Raw genomic sequence first — 24442 nt, forward strand, 5'->3', positions numbered from 1 at the left:
GAAACCAATTGGCAGCTATTTCATAAGGCAATCACACACACGATGGGCCAAATGGCCTCCCTACGCGCTCAAACATTGCGTGTGTCAACAGAAGCTGATGCAAACAAAGTTACTTTAAAATACTAAACTTCTTAAATCATCTTGTCAACATTACCAAAAAAAACCTGCCAGAAGAGTTTTCCCTCCATAAAGTTTTAACATGTTTTATTAAACTTTATTTTAAAAGTTCATTCAACTTTTTTTTCCAAAAGTTTGGACACTTTTTTTTGGAGGGGTGTCAATTTCAAAACTTGCAACTGACAGGCACCGCCCTTAGCCAGCAGAAACTTTCATTAATATTGAAGTGTGTTCATTTAAATCAGGCGTCTGAATATTAATCAGGGACAAGGACAGCCCCCGTTCACAGTCCAGCTGGGGGGGGGGTGGTTAAAGGGAGAATTGGGAGCCAACCTGTTGCCTGTCAGATCGGGAACGGGGAGGTGATTATGAGAGTGAGCAGTCAGCAGAGAGAATCAGGCAGACACAAGGGAGTGCAGCCACACAGACAACAGGGTGCCTCTTCCCCACAACAACCTGGAGGGTGACACACTGCTGCCTAACCTCCCCTCGGCATGGCTTCAGCAGACACTGTCCTCCCTTCCATCAGCTCGTTTGCCAACAACAGCAACTTCCAGGAGAGACAGAACGCGATCATTAAGGTACAGCAGCATGGAGCAGATCAGAGCTGCAGGGACTTAACTGGGAGGGGAGGGGAGGGGGGGAGAGGAGAGGTGGGGGGGGGGGGGGGGGGGAGAGGAGAATGGGGGGGGGGGGAAGAGGAGAGTGGGGGGGGGGGAAGAGGAGAATGGGGGGGGGGGAAGAGGAGAGTGGGGGGGGGAAGAGGAGAATGGGGGGGGGGAAGAGGAGAGTGGGGGGGGGGAAGAGGAGAGTGGGGGGGGGGGGGGAAGAGGAGAGGGGGGGGGGGAAGAGGAGAGTGGGGGGGGGGGAAGAGGAGAGTGGGGGGGGGGAAGAGGAGAGAGGGGGGGGAAGAGGAGAGGGGAGGGGAAGAGGAGAGGGGGGGGAAGAGGAGAGGGGAGGGGAAGAGGAGAGAGGAGGGGGAAGAGGAGAGGGGGGGGGGAAGAGGAGAGAGGGGGGGGGGAAGAGGAGCGAGTGGGGGGGGGAAGAGGAGAGTGCGGGGGGGGGAGGAGGAGATGGGGGGGGGAAGAGGAGTGGAGAGTGGGGGGGGGAAGAGGAGAGTGGGGGGGGAAGAGGAGAGTGGGGGGGGGCGGACGGAGAGTGGGGGGGGGAGAGGAGAGTGGGGGGGGGAGGAGCGTGAGGGGGGAGGAGAGTGGGGGGGGGTGTAGAGAGGAGAGTGGGGGTGTAGAGAGGAGAGTGGGGGGGGGAGAGGAGAGTGGGGGGGAGGGGAGAGGAGAGGGGGGGGGAGAGAGGAGGAGTGGGGGGGGGAGGAGAGGAGAGTGGGGGGGAGGAGGAGGGAGTGGGGGGGGAGGAGAGGAGAGTGGGGGGGGGAGGAGAGGAGAGTGGGGGGGGGAGAGGAGAGTGGGGGGGGGAGAGGAGAGTGGGGGGGGAGAGGAGGAGTGGGGGGGGGAGAGGAGAGTGGGGGGGGAAGAGGAGAGTGGGGGGGGGAGAGGAGAGTGGGGGGGGAGAGGAGAGTGGGGGGGGGAGAGGAGAGTGGGGGGGAGAGGAGAGTGGGGGGGAGGGAGAGTGGGGGGGGAGAGGAGAGTGGGGGGAGGAGAGGAGAGTGGGGGGGGGGGAGGAGAGTGGGGGGGGGAGAGGAGAGGGGGGGGGGAGAGGAGAGGGGGGGGGGGGAGGAGAGGAGGATGGGGGGGGGAGAGGAGAGTGGGGGGGGGGGGGAGGGAGAGGGAGTGGGGGGGGGAGAGGAGAGTGGGGGGGGGGGAGGGGAGAGGGGGGGGGGGGAGAGGAGAGTGGGGGGGGAGAGGAGAGTGGGGGGGGGAGAGGAGAGTGGGGGGGGAGAGAGGAGAGTGGGGGGGGAGAGGAGAGTGGGGGGGGGGGGAGAGAGGAGAGTGGGGGGGGGGAGAGGGAGAGGGGGGGGAAGAGGGGGGGGGGAGAGGAGAGTGGGGGGGGGGAGAGCGTGGGGGGGGAGAGGAGAGTGTGGGGGGGAGGAGGGAGAGTGGGGGGGGAGAGGAGAGTGGGGGGGAGGAGAGGAGAGTGGGGGGGGAGAGGAGAGGGGGGGGGGGAGAGGAGAGTGGGGGGGGGAGAGGAGAGTGGGGGGGAGGGGAGAGGAGAGTGGGGGGGGAGAGGAGAGTGGGGGGGGGAAAGGAGAGTGGGGGGGGGGAGAGGAGAGTGGGGGGGGGAGAGGAGAGTGGGGGGGGGAGAGGAGAGTGGGGGGGGAGAGGAGAGTGGGGGGGGAGGGGAGAGGAGAGTGGGGGGGGGAGAGAGGAGAGTGGGGGGGGAGAGGAGAGTGGGGGGGGGGGAGAGGAGCGTGGGGGGAGAGTGGGGTGGGGGGGAGAGTGTGGGGGGGGGAGCGTGGGGGGAGAGGAGTGAGGGGGGGAGGTGAGGGGGGGGGGCGAGGAGAAGGGGGAGGAGAGTGGGGGGGGGGAGTGGGGGGGGGAGAGGAGGTGGGGGGGGGGAGAGGCGGTGGGGGGGGGGAGAGGAGGATGGGGGGAGAGGAGAGGAGGATGGGGGGAGAGGAGAGTGGGGGGGAGGCGGTGAGCGGGGGAGTAGGTGGGGGGGGAGAGGAGAGTGGGGGGGGAGGGAGGGGGGGGAGAGTGGGTGGGGGGGGAGAGTGGGGGGGAGCGTGGGTGGGGGGGGGAGAGTGGGGGGGGGGGGGAGAGTGGGGGGGGGGAGAGTGTGTGGGGGGGGGGAGAGTGGGGTGGGGGGGGGGGGGAGAGTGGGGGGGGGAGGAGTGTGTGGGGGGGGGAGAGTGGGGGGAGCGTAGTGAGGGGGGGGAGAGTGAGGGGGGGAGAGGAGAGTGGGGGGGGGAGAGGAGGTGGGGGGGGGAGAGGAGGTGGGGGGGGAGAGGAGGTGAGGGGGGGAGAGAGTGAGGGGGGGGAAGAGAGTGAGGGGGGGAGAGAGTGAGGGGGGGAGAGAGTGGAGAGAGTGAGGGAGGGGGGGAGAGAGAGGAGAGAGGAGGGGGGGAGAGAGTGAGGGGGGGAAGAGAGTGAGGGGGGGGGGAAGAGAGTGAGGGGGGGAGGGGGGAGAGTGAGGGGGGGAGAGAGTGAGGGGGGGGAGAGAGGAGTGAGGGGGGGGAGAGAGTGAGGGGGGGAAGAGAGTGAGGGGGGGGAGAGAGGAGTGAGGGGGGGAGAGAGAGAGTAGGGGGGGAGAGAGAGAGAGAGTGGGGGGGGAGAGAGTGAGGGGGGGAGAGAGTGCGGGGGGGAGAGAGTGAGTGAGGGGGGGAGGAGAGTGAGGGGGGGAGGAGAGTGAGTGAGGGGGAGAGAGTGAGTGAGGGGGGGGGAGAGAGAGTGAGTGAGGGGGGGAAGAGAGAGAGTGAGGGGGGGAGAGAGTGAGTGGGGGGGGGGAGAGTGAGTGGGGGGGGGAGAGTGAGTGAGGGGGGGGGAGAGAGTGGTGAGGGGGGGGGAGAGAGTGAGTGTGGGGGGGGAGAGAGTGAGGGGGGGGAGAGTGAGTGAGGGGGGGGAGGAGTGAGTGAGGGGGGGAGAGAGTGAGTGAGGGGGGGAGAGAGTGAGTGAGGGGGGGAGAGAGTGAGTGGGGGGGGGAGAGAGTGAGTGAGGGGGGAGAGAGTGAGTGAGGGGGGGAGAGAGTGAGTGAGGGGGGGGAGAGAGTGAGTGAGGGGGGGGAGAGAGGAGTGAGTGAGGGGGGAGAGAGTGAGTGAGGGGGGGAGAGAGTGAGTGAGGGGGGGGGAAGAGAGTGAGTGAGGGGGGGAGAGAGTGAGTGGGGGGGGGAGAGAGTGAGTGAGGGGGGAGAGAGAGGAGTGAGGGGGGGGAGAGAGAATGAGTGAGGGGGGGAGAGAGTGAGGGGGGGGAGAGGAGTGAGGGGGGCAGAGAGAGTGAGGGGGGCAGAGAGAGTGAGGGGGCAGAGCGAGTCAGGGGGCAGAGAGAGTCAGGGGGCAGAGCGAGTGAGGGGGCAGAGAGAGTGAGGGGGCAGAGCGAGTCAGGGGGCAGAGCGAGTGAGGGGGCAGAGCGAGGGTGAGGGGGGCAGAGAGAGCGTGGTGAGGGGAGGGGGAGAGCGTGGGGAGGGGAGGGGGAGAGCGTGGGGAGGGGAGGGGGAGGGGAGGGGAGGGAGGGGAGGGGGAGAGCGCGAGGAGGGGAGGGGGAGAGCGCGAGGAGGGGAGGGGGAGAGCGCGAGGAGGGGAGGGGGAGAGAGCGAGGAGGGGAGGGGGGGAGAGAGCGAGGAGGGGAGGGGGAGAGAGCGAGGAGGGGAGGGGGAGAGGAGAGCGAGGAGGGGGGAGAGAGAGCGAGGAGGGGAGGGGGGAGAGAGCGAGGAGGGGAGGGGGAGAGAGCGAGGAGGGGAGGGGGAGAGCGGAGGAGGGGAGGGGAGGGGAGGGGGGGAGAGTGAGGAAGGGGGGAGAGTGAGGAGGGAGGGGAGGGGGGAGAGAGTGAGGAGGGGAGGGGGGGGAGAGTGAGGAGGGGAGGGGGGGAGTGAGGAGGGGAGGGGGGAGAGAGTGAGGGGGGAGGGGGGAGAGAGCGTGAGGGGAGGTGGAGACGATGTGAGCGATGAGCAAGGGGGAAGGGGGGAGAGCGTGCGGAGGGGAGGGGGAGAGAGGCACGAGTGAGGAGGGGAGGGGGGGAGAGAGTGAGGAGGGGAGGGGGGAGAGAGTGAGGAGGGGAGGGGGGGAGAGAGTGAGGAGGGAGGGGGGGAGAGAGTGAGGAGGGGGGGGACGAGAGTGGGAGGGGAGGGGGGAAGCGAGTGCGGAGGGGAGGGGGGAGAGGTGAGGCGGGGAAGGCGGGGAGAGAGAGTGAGGAGGGGAGGGGAGCGAGAGTGCCGGAGGCGGAGGGGGGGAGTGCGGAGGGAGGGGGGAGGAGAGTGCGGAGGGAGGGGGAGAGAGTGAGGGGAAGGGGGATGAGAAGTGAGGGGAGGGGGGAGAGAGTGTGAGGGGGTGAGGGGAGGGGGAGAGAAAGTGAGGGGGGAGGGGGAGAGAAAGTGAGGGGGGAGGGGGAGAGAGTGAGGAGGGGAGGAGAGAGAGGGAGAGAGAGGGGTGGAGGGGGGGAGAGGGTGAGGAGGGGGGAGAGGTGGAGAGAGTGAGGAGGGGAGGGGAGAGGTGGAGACAGGGAGGGGGAGAGGTGGAGAGAGTGAGGAGGGGAGGGGGAGAGGTGGAGACAGGGAGAGGTGGAGAGAGTGAGGAGGGGAGGGGGAAGGGGGAGGAGAGAGGAGGGGGAGGAGGAGGGAGGAGGGGGAGGGAGTGAGGGAGAGAGGGGGAGGAGGAGAGATTGGGGAGGGGAGAGGGGGCGAGGGTGAGGAGGGGGGGAGAGAGTGAGGAGGGGGGAGAGGTGGAGAGAGTGGGGAGGGGGAGAGGTGGAGAGAGTGAGGAGGGGGAGAGTAATTAGGGTTAGGGAGGAGGGGAGGGGGGATTGGAGTGAGGAGGGAATAGCGGGGGAGTGAGGAAGGGAGAGGGGGGAGGATTGAGGGGGTGAGGGTGTGGGAGAGATGGGGAGGGTGAGGGAGAGTAGGGGATGGTGAAGCACGAGGGGTGGGGGAGAGGAGGAGGTAGAGGGGAGGGGAGGGGATGGTGAAGCACGAGGGGTGGGGGAGAGGAGGAGGAGGGAGAGGAGAGGGGAGGGGGTGGTGAAGGACGAGGGGTGGGGGAGAGGGAGGGAGAGGGGAGGGGGTGGTGAAGGACGAGGGGTGGGGGAGAGGAGGAGGAGGAGGGGAGGGGAGGGGGGTGAGAGGAGTGGAGGTGAAAATCTCACTTTACTGAAAAATGGGGACGGTATAAAGATGACATCACCTTGTGTTATTGCACTGAATGTGTGTGAAGGACGGGGGGGGGGGGGGGGGGGGGGGGGGGAAGGTTTCAGTATATTACGGTAACACTGCCAGCAAGCCTTTCATAGTCGAATAGCAGGTTTTGCGGTTTTGTTGTGAAATAGGAATTTCACACTGCAAGGTGCAGCCAGGCCCAGATCAACATGCTGGGAATGGGAAATAAAAGCAGAAAGTATTTGATAATACTGTGATTGTAAATATTAGACACTCCCGCTGACCTTTACGGGAACACTCAATGTGGTCGATTCGAGTGTGGATGTGCATTAGCAATCTCCAGGGGGAAAGAATTAATCATTTTCTTTATAATCTTAAAAAATAAGCGTGTGTGTATTGACCTAATGGCACGTTTAGTTACGTTGAATTAGCAATTTGGTCAAATTTAGAATGGTGAATTTAATAATGGTGTGTACAAGGTATTAAATATTTGGGGGGGGGATGGGAGGGGTGCAGTGGGTAGCACCCCTTGCCTCTGGGACAGTAGCTCTGGTTTTAAGTCACCCCCTCAGTACTTGACGTCCATGGAAGGTGTGTTCAAAATGTAGCCAAACAGGTTGATAAGTAAAAGCCTGCAAATCCTTGCTATGTGACTGTGGTAGGTAGCCGAGGCCACTCCAATACCTGGCCAAGCATAGCCCGCCATCATCATTGCCCTCTTATGGCACAGTATCTGAAGTAAGGGATCTTGTGGAGTTACCACAGGAGGCATCTTATGTTTGTATGTGTGTGTGTGTGTGTCGGGGGAGGGGGGAATGAGTGTGGGGAATCACAGAACCTACAGTGCGGAAGGAGGCCATTCGGCCCACAGAGTCTGCACCGGCCCTTGGAAAGAGCACCCCATTTAAGCCCACACCTCCACCCTATCCCAGTAACCCCACCTAACCTTTTTTGGACACTTAAGGGCAATTTAGCACATGGCCGATCCACCTAACTTGCACATCCTTTGGACTGTGGGAGGAAACCGGAGCACCCGGAGGAAACCCACGCAGACACAGGGGGAGAACGTGCAGACTCCGCACCGACAGTGACCCAAGCCGGGAATCGAACCTGGGACCCTGGGGCTGTGAAGCAACAGTGCTAACTGCTGTGCTACCGTGCTGGGAGGATTGAACCAGTTGTTGATGGATAGACAATGGTAGGTGGCGGCGGGCGGTGAAGGGGAGTAGTGGCTAGTGCTAGTGAGGGAGGAGGGAAACAGGGAACTGGGAGGTCAGGTGAGATCGAGTGCGAATGCATGATTGGTCCATGGAATTTACAAGAATTGTCAACTGATTTTTTTTTTTCTTTGTGCAAAATTAGTTTTTTTTGTTTTGCTACGGTTGGCCCTGCGAGATAAAGATCTTTCTGGAATAATTTCAATTGAGAATTCCATTGCGATTGCAAAGAGTGAAACTGTTGCTATTCTGAAGTCCATCGTGACAGTCAGCAGCGTTTTCTGGAGCGTGCGGCGTTCCGTCCTGTGTGAGGAAAATGCGGTGGACATTCCGTGCAGAGCAAGATCCCACAGACACGAAGCATCCCTTTTTAAAATCTGTATTGTTTTGGTGGGATCCCACACCGCCAGGCCCCGGTGCAATGTGCAGCAACTCTGGCAATGTAGCACTCCCCCGGTTCTTGCACTTCAACACACTGCCATGGCCAGTGGCTGCTCTCGCTTGAACCGATTCTCGCTTTTCCCAGCATCGCGAGGCTCCCGACCTGTGGAGCAGGCAAAGCTAGCGGTAATCCCACAGGAAAACATTCCGAAATTCTCTAGTGATGCTCACAAGGAAGACTTAGGTTTGGAATGTGAGGCAAAAAAAAAAGGCCCGGATAGTTCGAAATCCAACAGAGAAGGAAAGGTTTTGGGATGTTCCTTCACAGTTAATGAAAATACATTTTGAAGTGCAGTCACTAGTGGTAAAATAGGAAAGTGGCAACCAGTTTGTGTTCAGAAGATCCCATAAACATGAATGTGACAATAAACCCCTCGGTTAGTTTTCTTCTTATTTAATTTGGTTTAGGCATGAATTTATTGCCCAGTTGCCCTTGTGAGGCCATTTAAGAGTCAACCATATTGCCGTGGGTCTGGAGTCACATGTAGGCCAGACCAGGTAAGGACGGCAGATTTCCTTCCCTAAAGGCCATGAAAGTGAAAAAAAGTGAAAATCGCTTATTGTCACGAGTAGGCTTCAAATGAAGTTACTGTGAAAAGCCCCTAGTCGTCACATTCCAGCGCCTGTTCGGGGAGGCTGGTACGGGAATCGAACCGTGCTGCTGGCCTGCTTGGCCTGCTTTCAAAGCCAGCGATTTAGCCCTGTGCTAAACAGCCTCAATGAGTGAGCCAGATGGGCTTTTCCGGCAACAATCGACAACGGTCATCATTTAATTCCAGATTTTTTTTTGACTGGTTGGGATTCAAACCCAGAGGTGGGTCTCTGGATTAAAACCACTACGTCGCTGCCACTGCCTACCCCTAGGGGGAGACAAATATCGGCCTGGACACGAGTGAGGACTCCACCCTGCTCTTCCTCCCTGCAATGGGAGATTTCCCATCCACCTGCGTGGGCGGCCAAGGGCCTTATTTCATCTGAATGACGGCATCTCTAACCGTGCAGCACTCCCTCGGTGGCTCGGCTGGAGCGCCCGCCTGGTTTATGTGCTCAATCTCCTCGAAAAGGGGTCTTAAAAACCTTCAAAGGTCTAGGGGTTACCACAGAGCCACATATATACAACAACTTGCATTCACAAAGCTCCCTTTGATGTGTTAAAATATTCTAAGGTTATTCAGAGGACAAAAAAAGTATTCAAGCAAAACTTTGGGCAGGAGTTTAGGATTTAACCTGGATGGAATTTTAGAATGTTGTGTCGAGTAACCGTGCGTTCTCACTAGACAGCTTCACCCGTAATGTGAAATTGCTGATTACATAATTCAAGAAGATATCAGATGTCCCCAGTCATTTCAGTAATCCTCCCAGCCTTCACTCCCCTCAAAACCAAACAGCCAACAAACCCTTCACCTGGATTCCAAAACAAATGATTGAACGTTTGCTCCAGTGAGTTTCTAAATTCACGTCATGATCTCCACACCACTCGAGAGAAACTCCCCTTCAGAAACCTGCACAGAGGGGGAAAAGATCATAGAATTTACAGTGCAGAAGGAGGCCGTTCGGCCCATCGAGTCTGCACCGGCCCTTGGAAAGGGCATCCTAATTAAGCCCACGCCTCCACCCTAATCCCCGTAACCCAGCAACCCCACCTCACCTTTTTTGGACACTTAAGGGCAACTCAGCACGGCCAATCCACCTAACCTGCACAGCTTTGGACTGTGGGAGGAAACCGGAGCACCCGGAGGAAACCCACGCACACACGGGGAGAACGTGCAGACTCCGCACAGACAGTGACCCAAGCCGGGAATCGAACCTGGGACCCTGGAGCTGTGAGGCTGTGCTTTGCAACAGTGCTAACCACGCTTAAACAGCAAATAAAGCCTCTCCAGGATTTTCCCAGTTATAGGAGGGATTGGTTGCAAAAACAAACCAATGGCTGTATCCCAAGGAATATCGCGGAAGCATCTGAAGTTGCTGAGGAATTTTGCATTTGAAGACTGGAGCATGGGGATAGCAGCACGGTGGGGGGGGGGGGGAATTCCACTGCGGAGAGGGTCTTGAAGGGGGTCTTTCTGATCGAAGGTGTTAATATCACCTCCGATGCCCCTTCATTTACATTGCTGGTTTGGCAAATGGTCTGTTTTAAAATGTCCGTCCTTGCTTGCAGAGCCTGGCCGCTCTTCCCTGCCCATCTGCTCCCGCTCGATATAACTCTCCGAAATCCCGGCTGCTCCTCCAATTCTGGAATCCCTAATTTCTATAATTCGGCCTCTGGCAGCCAATTTTCAGTCATCTGGACCCTCCAGCTCGGGAAATCTTTCTCTGGCATTCTTTGCCTCACGATCCTTCTCCCTCTCTTCCTCAGAACATATCTCTTTGACTGAACTATTGGCCAGCAGCTATTCTTCAGTCAAACAATGGGCGGGATTCTCTGTCCGCTGACACCGGATTCGGGAAATATGGTTGGGTGGCAAAATCGTGGTGAGCCGTGGTTTCACGCCAAATCGCAATTCTCCGGTGCCTTGACAGCGGAGTCAATGTGTTCCTCTCCGCACATATAGTAAACACCGTAAGCATATCTTTTGCGGGCATGACCCGGTATTCTCCGGGGCCTCATGCGATGGTCCGGGGCCTCATGCGATGGTCCGGGGCCTCTGCGATGGTCCGGGGCCTATGCAATGCCCCGGGGCCTCATGCGATGGTCCGGGGCCTCATGCGATGGTCCGGGGCCTCTGCGATGGTCCGGGGCCTATGCAATGCCCCGGGGCCTCATGCAATGCTCCGGGGCCTCATGCGATGGTCCGGGGCCTCATGCGATGGTCCGGGGCCTCATGCGATGGTCCGGGGCCTCTGCGATGGTCCGGGGCCTATGCGATGCCCCGGGGCCTCTGCGATGGTCCGGGGCCTCATGCGATGCTCCGGTGCCTCATGCGATGCTCCGGTGCCTCATGCGATGCTCCGGTGCCTCATGTGATGCTCCGGGGCCTCATGCGATGGTCCGGGGCCTCATGCGATGGTCCGGGGCCTCATGCGATGCTCCGGGGCCTCATGCGATGCTCTGGTGCCTCATGCGATGCTCCGAGGCCTATGTGATGCTCCGGGGCCTCATGCGATGCTCCGGTGCCTCATGCAATGCTCCGAGGCCTATGTGATGCTCCACCTCCACTGGGGCGAATTCCCGACGGCGAGGTTCACTTGTGCTTTTAAAAATCGTGAAACGGGCACCGTGGCTGCTGAGGGAGAGAGAGGGGGTACGGGAAGTGTCCAACATTGCAATAGTGTGCTGACAGCCGTGTCTCTGGCAGGGGGGCTTCTGCCAAAGCCAGGGGGAGTAGTAGGGGTTGGCCAGGAGGCAGGGCCGGGGTGGACTGGCACGGAACATCATTGCCGCAGGCTGCAAGGCAGCCATGCAGCTGCATACGCTGCTGACTGCCCACTGTGAACTTAGTGCCACAGGTCATCTGGGTGCCCCCCATACCACCCCCCTCTGGCCCCACCAACCAATCAACTATAGGCTGCGCTCCAGCACAACCAGTGCCATCTTGTGGGCTGGGATGAGTGTGTGTGTGTGTGGGGGAGGTTCGTAATGTGTATCTGCGGCTGCAGCTTGTCAGCCTCCCGAGTGTCCATCACGGGCCTGGCGAATCCTGCACCATTTCTCATTGGAATTGATTGTGTTCCACGTGGAGCCGGTGCTAGTCCCTCCACAGTCCCTGAATTGGTCCAGGTGCGGCGCCAGCTTTGCTGTCGTGGAAGTCCGTGAATCCAGCCCCGGCGTCAACACTTAGTCTCAGGAACGGAGAATTCCGCCAAATACATTTTTGTTGACAATTTTGAAATTATCCCCACCCCAGGGGATGTTTTAATATGTTCAAGAAGCTTTATAAATGTGTGTCCCTTGTTCTTGTTATCTGGTCCATGTCTGGTCTGATTAGCAATAACTAGATTAAATTAACTATAAATACTCAGAATATGTGGCCTGCCTGAATTTGCAGAAAGTCAAGACAGGTTAATAGATCGGGCCTCTCTGTTAGTCACGAGTCTGAAATCCAGATTAAACTTCTTTTCTTGAGTGTGAATAGACCCCTATGTGTGGGCAGCACGGTAGCATAGTGGTTAGCACAGTTGCTTCACCGCTCCAGGGTCCCAGGTTCGATTCCCGGCTTGGGTCACTGTCTGTGGGGAGTCTGCCCGTCCTCCCCGTATCTGCGTGGGTTTCCTCCGGGTGCTCCGGTTTCCTCCCACAGTCCAGGTTAGGTGGATTGGCCGTGCTAAATTGCCCTTGGTGTCCAAAAAGGTGAAGTGGAGGTTACGGGGTTAATACGGTGTGCTTGAGTAGGGTACTCTTAGTAAGGGCCGGTGCAGACTCGATGGGCCGAATGGCCTCCTTCGGCACTGTAAATTCAATGATCTATGTTCCCCAAGTTCAATTTCCCATTATATATTTAACTGGAGGGACTTCACCCGTCCCTATGGCCCGTGAGGAGGTGGTGACTTGCTGACCAGTTGCAATGGAGTCGCTCAGCTTCACGGTGACACCGTCCGTTTAGAAAGTGCCGATTCCTTTAGCAAAACGAGCTTCACAAGTGCTGTAAATTTGGAGACGGGCCAAACGGGCCAGTGGTAACCAGTTACCAAAGCTTGCTGGAAAAGGCTGCTTCAAAGGGGCATCTCAAAGCTCTGAAGCCTGGGACCTGCAGCTGATGGCTTACGGTTAGGAGCAGCCAATCGGATGGCATTAGTAAGATTCGGGGGTTAAACCACCCCCTGTCACTCACTCGAAGCTAATATTCAATATACCGGCAGCTCGCCTCTGGCATTGCTCGTGCTGTGTTGTTTTGTACTGACGAGGGATATTTGGCACGTAACATATGTGGCAGCTGTTGTGACAACCAACATCTGAAGGCCGCATCGTTTCCTTGCTGCTCATGGCACGATATCTTGAGGTCAGTGAGAGATGAATTGCCTTCGGGTGAGACTAACTGAGAGTGGTAACATTCTGAAGCCAGCAAAGAATATCTTTCTCCCTTTCTCTCCCTCATTCTTTCAACACTTGGAAATGTGATATTTTGCGGCAAGATTTTTATCCAGGGTTTTTTTTTTGTGAGTTTGTTGGTCAGAGGATGGAGGTTGGTCAGAGGATGGAGGTTGGTCAGAGGATGGAGGTTGGTCAGAGGATGGAGGTTGGTCAGAGGATGGAGGTTGGTCAGAGGATGGAGGTTGGTCAGAGGATGGAGGTTGGTCAGAGGATGGAGATGGTGTCTTCCCAGATGAGAATGGTGTCCAGATCCTGTCTGCACCCCCCCCCCCTCCCTCCCCACCACCCCAGGTGAACATTTCCCTTGGCGGGGCCGGGGGGGGGGGGGGGCGGGGGTGGCGGCGTTGAGAGCCAGGGGATACCGTCTCAGAATAAGGGGTAGGCCATTTAGGACTGAGGTGAGGTGAATCTTTGGCATCCTTTATTTCCTGATGGAGACTCCGTCATTGAATATGTTCAAGACTTGAGATCGACACATTTCTGGTTGTTATAGACATGGGGGCAATGCAAAAAAGGTGGTGTCGAAGTAAAAGACCATGATCCCGTTGAATACAGGAGCCAACCCGAAGGGCTGAATGGCCGACTCTCACCCCTATTTCTTCCGAAAGGTGCCACTATTTCGGAGAAGAGCAGAGTTCCTCCCGGGGCCCCAGCCAATATTTATTCCTCGCCCAACACCCATGGAAACGGATGATCTAATCATTATCACATTGCTGTTTGTGGGATCGTGCTGTGCTGGCGGTTTCACTTCTTTTTGAATAAACATTTTATTGAGGTATTTTTGGTATTATAACAACAACAAAACAATGTACATGAAACTATGAACATAGTGCAAAAGCCGTCTCCCTCCCTTACAGGCCCCACCTGATGTGTTGGGTAAGCTGGGTCTGCGAGGACTGCGTTTACTGCAGCAGTGAGAGAGACAGGCTTCCAACACTTGAAGAAATGCAACTCGATTTTATTGAACTCTTAACTATCATACATACTTTAACTGTGGGTTGACACTATGCTGACTTAACTGGAGACCTGAGGCTAACCTGACCAGACTATCTTACTACCACATGGTGGATGTTCTAATTGTTGCTCACGGGCTCTGACTGTCTCAGAGGCTGGATCCCGAGAGAGCGGGAAAACTAGTGCCCTCTGGCTTTATAGTGGTCGTGTCCTGTCTGGTGATTGGCTGCTGTGTTCTGTGTGTTCACTGGTCATCCTGTGTGTCAATCAATGTCTGTCTGTGCACCATCATATACCTGTGTGTATATTATGACACCACCTTTCTTAACCACCTACTCTAAGCTAAACTAACCCCCCCCCCCCCCCCTTCTGCTGACTATTAATTTCCCGCAAAGAAGTCGACGAACAGTTGCCACCTCTGGGCGAACCCTAACATTGACCCTCTCAAGGCGAACTTGATTTTCTCCAAACAGAGAAAGCTAGCCATGTCCGATAGCCAGGTCTCCGACTTCGGGGGCTTTGAGTCCCTCCAAGCTAATAATATCCATCTCCGGGCTACCAGGGAAGCAAAGGCCAGAATGTCTGCCTCTTTCTCCTCCTGGATTCCCGGGTCTTCCGTCACTCCGAAAACCACCACCTCAGGACTCGGTGCCATCCTTGTTTTTAACACCGTGGACATGACATCTGCAAACCCCTGCCAAAATCCCCTAAGCTTCGGACATGTCCAGAACATGTGGACATGGTTCGCTGGTCCTCCCGCACATTTTGCTCACCTGTCTTCTACCCCAAAGAACCTGCTCATCTGGGCCACTGTCATGTGGGCCCGGTGAACAACCTTGAATTGTATCAGGCTGAGCCTGGCACATGTTGCGGACGTGTTGACTCTACTCAACGCGCCCGCCCATAGACCATCCTCTATCTCTCCTCCCAGCTCCTCCCACTTGCGCTTCAGCTTCTCGGTCGGTGTCTCCTCTGACCCCATACGTTCCTTGTAAATGTCCGAGATGCTCCCTTCTCCTACCCACCCTCTAGAAACTACCCTGTCCTGAATCCCCCTTAGCGGTAGGAGCGGGAAGGTTGACACTTGTTTACGTAGGAAGTCCCGCACCTGCAGATACCTGAATTTGTTTCCCGTCGCCAACCCAAACCTCTCCTCCAGCGCCCTCATACTCGGAAAGCTCCCCTCTATAAACATATCCCCCATCCTCTCAATCCCTGCTCTCTGCCATATCCCGAACCCCCCATCCATACTTCCCGGGGCAAACCGGTGATTGTTACAGATTGGGGATCAGACCGATGCTCCCTCCGCTCCCACATGTCTCCTCCATTACCCCCAGACTCTCGGGGCCGCCACCACCATGGGGCTGGTGGAATACCGTGCCGACGGGAACGGCAGAGGCACAGTTACCAACGTTCCATACGCTCCCATGCTGACCCCTCCCCCACTACCCACTTCCTGATCATGGCTATATTCGCTGCCCAGTAATAGTTATTAAAATGTAGCAGCGCCAGCCCGCCCTCTCCCCGACTCCGCTCAAGCATTACCTTCCTTACCCGTGGGGTCTTGCCCACCCAAACGAAGCCAGAGATCACTTTGTTGACCTGTATAAAAAAGGACCGCGGAATAAAGATGGGGAGACACTGAAACACGAAAAGGAATCTCGGGAGGACCGTCATCTTCGCCGTCTGCACCCTCCCAACCAGTGACAACGGGAGTGCGTCCCACCTCAGAAAATCGTCCTTCATTTGGTCTACTAGCCGGGCCAGATTTAATTTATGCAGCTGGTCCCATTCCCGCGCCTAGGTACCTAAAGCTTCTCCCTACTAATCTAAAACGGCAGCTCCCCCAATCGCCTCTCCTGTCCCCTCGCCTGGACCGCAAACATCTCAATTTCCCCATATTTAGCTTATACCCCGAAAACCGGCCAAATTCCCCTAGAATCCTCATGATTTCTTCCATCCCCTCTATTGGGTCCGATACATACAGGAGCAGGTCGTCTGCATGGAGCGAGACTCTGTACTCCACACCGCACCCCGGACCAGCCCCAAGATGCTGTCGGAGCAATCGCCAACAGCTCTATGGCTGATGCAAACAACAATGGGGAGGGGGGCATCCCTGCCTCGTCCCCCAGTGCAGCCTAAAATAGTCCGATGTTGTCCTATTCGTCCATACGCTTGCCACAGGAGCCTAATGCAGCAACCTGACCCAGTCAATAAAGCCTCGGCCAAATCCGAACCGTCCCAGTACCTCCCACTGATAATCCCATTCTACCCGATCAAAAGCCTTTTCTGCATCCATTGCGATCACTACCTCCACCTCCCTACCTTCCGGGGGCATCATGATCACAATTAACAACCTTCTTACATTGGCCACCAGCTGCCTACCCTTAACAAACCCTGTCTGGTCCTCCCCAATAACATCCAGAATACAATCCTCAATCCTGGAGGACAAAATTTTGGCCAGCAGTTTGGCATCCACATTCAACAGGGATATCGGCCTGTAGGACTCGCACAGCTCCGGGTTCTTGTCCCGCTTCAGAATCAGCGAAATCATTGCCTATGACATCGTCGGGGGCAGCACCCCTCTCTCCCTTGCCTCATTGAACATCCTCATCAACACCGGTCCCAATATCCCAGAGAACTTTTTATAAAACTCCACTGGATACCCGTCCGGCCCCGGGGCCAACTGCGTGGCCTTCAGACCCTCCACTATCTCTTCCAGCCCGATCGGGGCCCCCAGCCCTTCTACCAGCTCTCCGTCCACCTTTGGGAAATTCAGCCTCTCCAAGACGTGCCTCATCCCCTCCGGCCCCATAGGGGGTTCTGACCTGTGCAGCCTACTGTAGAAATCCCTAAACGCCTTATTCACCCCCGCTGAATCTCCAATCAGGTTCCCATCTCCGTCATTTACTTTCCCCATCTCCCTGGCTGCCTCCCTCTTTCTAAGCTGCTGTACAAACATTCTGCTGGCCTTCTCTCCATACTCAGATCACACCCCCCTCGCCTTTCTCAGCTGCTCCACCGCCCTCCCTGTAGTTAACAAGCCGAACTCCGCCTGTAGCCTCTGCTGTTCCATTAAAAGCCCTGCCTCTGGGGTCTCCGCATACCTCCTATCGATCTGTGGTATCTCCTTTACCAGTGAGTCTGTCTCTGCCTTGTTCACCTTCTCCCTATGGGCCCGTATCATAGAACATAGAACATAGAACAGTACAGCACAGAACAGGCCCTTCGGCCCTCAATGTTGTGCCGAGCCATGATCACCCTACTCAAACCCACGAATCCACCCTATACCCGTAACTCAACACCCCCCCACCCCCCCCCCCACCCCCCCCCCCACCCCCCCCCCACCTTACTTTTATTAGGACACTACGGGCAATTTAGCATGGCCAATCCACCTAACCCGCACATCTTTGGACTGTGGGAGGAAACCGGAGCACCCGGAGGAAACCCACGCACACAGGGAGGACGTGCAGACTCCACACAGACAGTGACCCAGCCGGGAATCGAACCTGGGACCCTGGAGCTGTGAAGCATTTATGCTAACCACCATGCTACCCCTAATCGAGATCAGCTCCCCTCTGACCACCGCCTTCAGTGCTTCCCAGACCATCGCTGCTGAAATTTCCCCGTGTTGTTGACCTGCAGGTAGTTCTGAATACATTTCCTCAGCCGCTCGCACACCCCTTCGTCAGCCAAAAATCCCACATCTAACCTCCAGTGCGGGCGCTGATTACTGTCTTTACTAACCTGCAGGTCACCCAGTGCAGAGCATGGTCTGAGATTGTGATCGCCGAGTACCCCGTGTCCACCACCCCTGCCAGTAAGGCCCTGCTCAAAATAACGAAATCAATCCGGGAGTACACTTTATGAAAGTGTGAGTAGAAGGAGAACTCCTTCATCCTCGGCTGCCCAAATCTCTATGGATCAACCCCGCCCCCAATCTGCTCCATGAACCCTCTTAGTTCCTTTGCCATTGCTGGCACCCTGCCCGTTTTCGAGCTTGACCGGTCAATAACTGTGGTGAAGTCCCCTCCCATGACCAACCTGTGCGAGTCCAGGTCCGGTATCTTCCCCAGCATCCTCTTTATAAACTCCACATCATCCCAATTTGGCGCAAACACATTTACTAATACCACCTGCACCCCCTCCAGTTTCCCACTGACCATAATGTACCGACCTCCCACATCTGAAACTATTCTAGCCGCCTCAAACATCACCCGCTTATTGATCAGGATCACGATCCCTCTAGTCTTTGAATCTAGTCCCGAATGCAAGACCTGACTGACTCAGCCTTTCCTCAATCTAATCTGGTCAGTTACTCTAAGGTGCGTCTCCTGCAACATTACCACGCCTGCCTTCAGTCCCCTAAGATGCGCGAACACACGTCCCCTCTTGACCGGCCCATTTAACCATCGAACATTTCAGGTGATCAGTTTAGTTGGGGGGGGGGGCTCATTGACCCCCCCCCCCCCCCCCCCCCCCCTTTTAATAAAGCTGCAACATGACTTGCCAATTCTTATACTCAATGCCCCGGCCAATGAAGGCAAGCATGCCGTATGCCTTCCTGACTACCTTCTCCACCTGTGTTGCCCCTTTCAGTGACCTGTGGACCTGTACACCTAGATCTCTCTGACTGTCAATACTCTTGAGGGTTCTACCATTCACTGTATATTCCCTACCTGCATTAGACCTTCCAAAATGCATTACCTCACATTTGTCCGGATTAAACTCCATCTGCCATCTCTCCGCCCAAGTCTCCAAACGATCTAAATCCTGCTGTATCCTCTAACAGTGCTCATCGCTATCCGCAATTCCACCAACCTTTGTGTCGTCCGCAAACTTACCAATCAGACCAGTTACATTTTCCTCCAAATCATTTATATATACTACGAACAGCAAAGGTCCCAGCACTGATCCCTGCGGAACACCACTAGTCACAGCCCTCCAATTAGAAAAGCACCCTTCCATTGCTACTCTCTGCCTTCTATGACTTAGCCAGTTCTGTATCCACCTTGCCAGCTCACTTCTGATCCCACGTGACTTCGCTACATGAATGTAAACTTTTTTTTTTCAAAGATATGTTTACGTTTTCCTTTATCATCGCTGTTAGTTGCCGATATCCACAGTGATAGAGTCAGTGGTGTTACTCCTTGTGTTGAACCAGAAAGGAACGCTGCCCGTTTCTCAATGCCCTGACTTGGGACAGGTATCAATGTTCAGTCCTTGTTGCTATGACAATGCCCTGGAATTCCCTGCTGCATGCCATCGTGGAAGCTTCAACACAATACAGACTACAAGGGGTCCAGGGAGAAGGTCCATTAGCTGGCACACTCGGCTGACCTTCGCTTCTGCTCATTGTGAAGGCAGGCTGGCGCGAGGCTCAGGGTGTCACGGGCAGGCCTCGAGGGCAACTAGGAATGGGCAACAAAAGGCTGGCATTGCCAGCCTTGCGTCACATCCCAATGAACAGGTCAATAGCTAAGAGCAAGGGGTGAAGTTTTCCTATTCTGCCATTTAAACTATGCAAGACCCCAGCATGTGGGTGAGAGGGTGAACTGTGACGAGGATGCAGGGATCCTACAGCATGATCTGGACAGGTTGGGCAAGTGGGCAAATCAACGGCAGATGCAGTATAATTTGGATAAGTGTGAGGTTATTCATTTTGGAAGCAAAAACAGGCAGATTACTACCTGAATGGTTGTAAATTGGGAGAGGGGAGTGTGCAGCGGGACCGGGGTGTCCTTGTGCAGCATTCGCTGAAGGTAAGCAGGTGGTAAAGAAGGTTAATTGTATGTTGGCCTTCATTGCGAGAGGTTTAGAACATAGAACATAGAACATAGAACGATACAGCGCAGTACAGGCCCTTCGGCCCTCGATGTTGCACCGACATGGAAAAAAAAAACTAAAGGCCATCTAACCTACACTATGCCCTTATCATCCATATGCTTATCCAATAAATTTTTAAATGCCCTCAATGTTGGCGAGTTCACTACTGTTGCAGGTAGGGCATTCCACGGCCTCACCACTCTTTGCGTAAAAAACCCACCTCTGACCTCTGTCCTATATCTATTACCCCTCAATTTAAGGCTATGTCCCCTCGTGCTAGCCACCTCCATCCGCGGGAGAAGGCTCTCGCTGTCCACCCTATCTAACCCTCTGATCATTTTGTATGCCTCTATTAAGTCACCTCTTAACCTTCTTCTCTCTAACGAAAACAACCTCAAGTCCATCAGCCTTTCCTCATAAGATTTTCCCTCCATACCAGGCAACATCCTGGTAAATCTCCTCTGCACCCTTTCCAAAGCTTCCACGTCCTTCCTATAATGAGGCGACCAGAACTGTACGCAATACTCCAAATGCGGCCGTACTAGAGTTTTGTACAACTGCAACATGACCTCATGGCTCCGGAACTCAATCCCTCTACCAATAAAGGCCAACACACCATAGGCCTTCTTCACAACCCTATCAACCTGGGTGGCAACTTTCAGGGATCTATGTACATGGACACCGAGATCCCTCTGCTCATCCACACTACCAAGAATTTTACCATTAGCCAAATATTCCGCATTCCTGTTATTCTTTCCAAAGTGAATCACCTCACACTTCTCCACATTAAACTCCATTTGCCACCTCTCAGCCCAGCTCTGCAGCTTATCTATGTCCCTCTGTAACCTGCAGCATCCTTCCGCACTGTCTACAACTCCACCGACTTTAGTGTCGTCTGCAAATTTACTCACCCATCCTTCTGCGCCCTCCTCTAGGTCATTTATAAAAATGACAAACAGCAACGGCCCCAGAACAGATCCTTGTGGTACGCCACTCGTAACTGAACTCCATTCTGAACATTTCCCATCAACTACCACTCTCTGTCTTCTTTCAACTAGCCAATTTCTGATCCACATCTCTAAATCACCCTCAATCCCCAGCATCCGTATTTTCTGCAATAGCCGACCGTGGGGAACCTTATCAAACGCTTTACTGAAATCCATATACACCACATCAACTGCTCTACCCTCGTCTACCTGTTCAGTCACCTTCTCAAAGAACTCGATAAGGTTTGTGAGGCATGACCTACCCTTCACAAAACCATGCTGACTATCCCTAATCATATTATTCCTATCTAAATGATTATAAATCGTATCTTTTATAATCCTCTCCAAGACCTTACCCACCACAGACGTTAGGCTCACCGGCCTATAGTTACCGGGGTTATCTCTACTCCCCTTCTTGAACAAAGGGACCACATTTGCTATCCTCCAGTCCTCTGGCACTATTCCTGTAGCCAATGATGACCTAAAAATCAAAGCCAAAGGCTCAGCAATCTCTTCCCTGGCTTCCCAGAGAATCCTAGGATAAATCCCATCTGGCCCCGGGGACTTATCTATTTTCACCTTGTCCAGAATTGCCAACACTTCTTCCCTACGCACCTCAATGCCATCTATTCTAATAGCCTGGGTCTCAGCATTCTCCTCCACAATATTATCTTTTTCTTGAGTGAATACTGACGAAAAGTATTCATTTAGTATCTCGCTTATCTCCTCAGCCTCCACACACAACTTCCCACCACTGTCCTTGACTGGCCCTACTCTTACCCTAGTTATTCTTTTATTCCTGACATACCTATAGAAAGCTTTTGGGTTTTCCTTGATCCTACCTGCCAAGACTTCTCATGTCCCCTCCTTGCTCGTCTCAGCTCTCTCTTTAGATCCTTCCTCGCTTCCTTGTAACTATCAAGCGCCCCAACTGAAACTTCATGCCTCATCTTCACATAGGCCTCCTTCTTCCTCTTAACAAGAGATTCCACTTCTTTGGTAAACCACGGTTCCCTCGCTCGACCCCTTCCTCCCTGCCTGACTGGTACGTACTTATCAAGAACATGCAATAGCTGTTCCTTGAACAAGCTCCACATATCCAGTGTGCCCAACCCTTGCAGCCTACTTCTCCAACCAACACATCCTAAGTCATGTCTAATGGCATCATAATTGCCCTTCCCCCAGCTATAACTCTTGCCCTGCGGGGTATACTTATCCCTTTCCATCACTAACGTAAAGGTCACCGAATTGTGGTCACTGTTTCCAAAGTGCTCACCTACCTCCAGATCTAACACCTGGCCTGGTTCATTACCCAAAACCAAATCCAATGTGGCCTCGCCTCTTGTTGGCCTGTCAACATATTGTGTCAGGAAACCCTCCTGCACACATTGTACAAAGAACGACCCATCTAATGTACTCGAACTATATCTTTTCCAGTCAATATTTGGAAAGTTAAAGTCTCCCATAACAACTACCCTGTTACTTTCGCTCTTTTCCAGAATCATCTTCGCCATCCTTTCCTCTACATCCCTAGAACTATTAGGTGGCCTATAGAAAACTCCCAACAGGGTGACCTCTCCTTTCCTGTTTCTAACCTCAGCCCATACTACCTCAGAAGAAGAGTCCCCATCTAGCATCCTTTCCGCCACCGTAATACTGTCCTTGACTAGCAGCGCCACACCTCCCCCTCTTTTGCCCCCTTCTCTGAGCTTACTAAAACACCTAAACCCCGGAACCTGCAACAACCATTCCTGTCCCTGCTCTATCCATGTCTCTGAAATGGCCACAACGTCGAAGTCCCAGGTACCAACCCATGCTGCCAGTTCCCCTACCTTATTTCGTATACTCCTGGCATTGAAGTAGACACATTTCAAGTGTCTAGCAGGGATGTGTTGCTGCAATTGTACAGGGCCTTGGTGAGGCCACACCTGGAGTATTGTGTGCAGTTTTGGTCTCCTTTTTTGAGGAAGGATGCTCTTGCTCTCGAGGGAGTGCAGCGAAGGTTTACCAGGCTGATTCCTGGGATGGCGGGACTGTCATATGAGGAGAGATTGACTAGATTAAGATTGTTCTTGCTGGAGTTCAGAAGAATGAGGGGGGGATCTCATAGAGACTTATAAAATTCTAACAGGATTAGACAGGGTAGATGCAGGGAAGATGTTACCAATGATGGGTGTGTCGAGAACCAGGGGTCACAGCCTGAGGATTCAGGGTAAACCATTTCGGACAGAGATAAGGAGACACTTTGTCACACAAAGAGTGGTGATCCTGTGGAATTCATTACCACAGGAAATAGTTGATGCTAAAAGTTTGAATATATTCAAGAGGCGGCTGGATGTAGCACTTGGGGAGAATGTATCAAAGGCTATGGGGAGAAAGCAGGATTAGGCTATTGAGTTGGATGATCAGCCATGATCGTGATGAATGGCGGAGCAGGCTCGAAGGGCCAAAAGGCCGCCTCCTGCTCCTATCTTCTATGTACCCGAGAACCAGCCCTTTCACCCTGTGGTTGAAATGAGGTAAAATCAAACCTTTGACGTTGGAGGGACTGAAATGCCCCTGGAATGAGATTTATCCGCGCTGCCTCTGATCGGAACTTTCAGCCTTGGCTAATATAAACCACTTAATAGTCGGCCATTTTGGGGCTGATTTACTAGCTCACCCGGAGCGGGTGGTGAGCTACTTGCTGCACCGCCCCGGGGTGAGGTTAAATACAGAAATCTGCAATAGCTGGAGAGGACAAACTGATCACATAGGCAAATCACACGCATGTTACAGAAACTGGCCTCTAGGAAAAATGATGACAGCTATAAAACACGTTGAATGCAGCAATACCTCCCAAAACATTTCACAGGGATATTGTCAAATAGCGTTTTGAGCCAAAATAGATGGAATTAGGACAGAGGGCTGAAAACCTGTTTAAAGATGGAGGGTTTAAGGAGTCTCTTAAAGCTAGAGAGAGAGACTGAGGTGGTGTAGACTGTGGGGGGAGGTGGTGTAGAGTGCGAGGTTCCAGGCCTCCCACCCTCGGGCCTGCCTGCGTCACACCAGGCCTCCCTCCCTCGGGTCTGTCTGCGTCACGCCAGGCCTCCTCCCTCGGGTCTGTCTGCGTCACACCAGGCCTCCTCCCTCGGGTCTGTCTGCATTATGCCAGGCCTCCTCCCTCGGGTCTGTCTGTGTCAGGCCAGGCCTGCTCCCTCGGGCCAGACTGCGAGGCTCCAGGCCTCCCTCGGGCCTGTCTGCGAGGCTCCAGGCCTCCCTCGGGCCTGTCTGCAAGGCTCCAGGCCTCCCTCGGGCCTGTCTGCGAGGCTCCAGGCCTCCCTCGGGCCTGTCTGCGAGGCTCCAGGCCTCCCTCGGGCCTGTCTGCGAGGCTCCAGGCCTCCCTCGGGCCAGACTGCGAGGCTCCAGGCCTCCCTCGGGCCTGACTGCGAGGCTCCAGGCCTCCCTCGGGCCTGACTGCGAAGCTCCAGGCCTCCCTCTGGCCGTTCTGCGAGGCTCCAGGCCTCCCTCGGGCCTGTCTGCGAGGGTCCAGGCCTCCCTCGGGCCTGTCTGCGAAGCTCCAGGCCTCCCTCGGGCCTGTCTGCGAGGCTCCAGGCCTCCCTCGGGCCTGTCTGCGAGGCTCCAGGCCTCCCTCGGGCCTGTCTGCGTCACGCCAGGCCTCCCTCGGGCCTGTCTGCGTCACGCCAGGCCTCCCTCGGGCCTGTCTGCATCACGCCAGGCCTCCCTCGGGCCTGTCTGCGTCACGCCAGGCCTCCCTCGGGCCTGTCTGTGTCACGCCGGGCCTCCCTCGGGCCTGTCTGCGTCACGCCGGGCCTCCCTCGGGCCTGTCTGCGTCACGCCGGGCCTCCCTCGGGCCTGTCTGCGTCACGCCGGGCCTCCCTCGGATCTGTCTGCGTCACACCGGGCCTCCCTCCCTCGGGCCTGTCTGCGAGGCGCCGGGTCTCCCTCGGGCCTGTCTGCGAGGCGCCTCCCTCCCTTGGGCCTGTCTGCGAGGCGCCGGGTCTCCCTTGAGCCTGTCTGCGAGGCGCCGGGTCTCCCTCGGGCCTGTCTGCGAGGCTCCAGGCCTCCCTCGGGCCTGTCTGCAAGGCGCCGGGCCTCCCTCCCTCGGGCCTGTCTGCGAGGCACCGGGCCCCTCTTCCTTGGGCCTGTCTGCG

The 24442-nt window shown here is 55.7% G+C and overlaps 1 protein-coding gene across 1 annotated transcript in view; it reads left to right on the forward strand.

The window, feature by feature from the left end:
• The first annotated feature begins 390 nt into the window (after nucleotides 1–390).
• LOC119957118 (Krueppel-like factor 1) overlaps nucleotides 391–24442 on the forward strand; it is a 51545-nt gene continuing 27493 nt past the window's right edge. The window contains exon 1 of the mRNA XM_038784820.1: nucleotides 391–698. Coding sequence (XP_038640748.1) covers nucleotides 612–698 — 87 coding nt within the window. The 5' untranslated portion in view covers nucleotides 391–611. The remainder of the gene's footprint in view (nucleotides 699–24442) is intronic.

Source organism: Scyliorhinus canicula, chromosome 25 (genome assembly GCF_902713615.1).
Source record: "Scyliorhinus canicula chromosome 25, sScyCan1.1, whole genome shotgun sequence".
Taxonomy (NCBI): domain Eukaryota; kingdom Metazoa; phylum Chordata; class Chondrichthyes; order Carcharhiniformes; family Scyliorhinidae; genus Scyliorhinus; species Scyliorhinus canicula.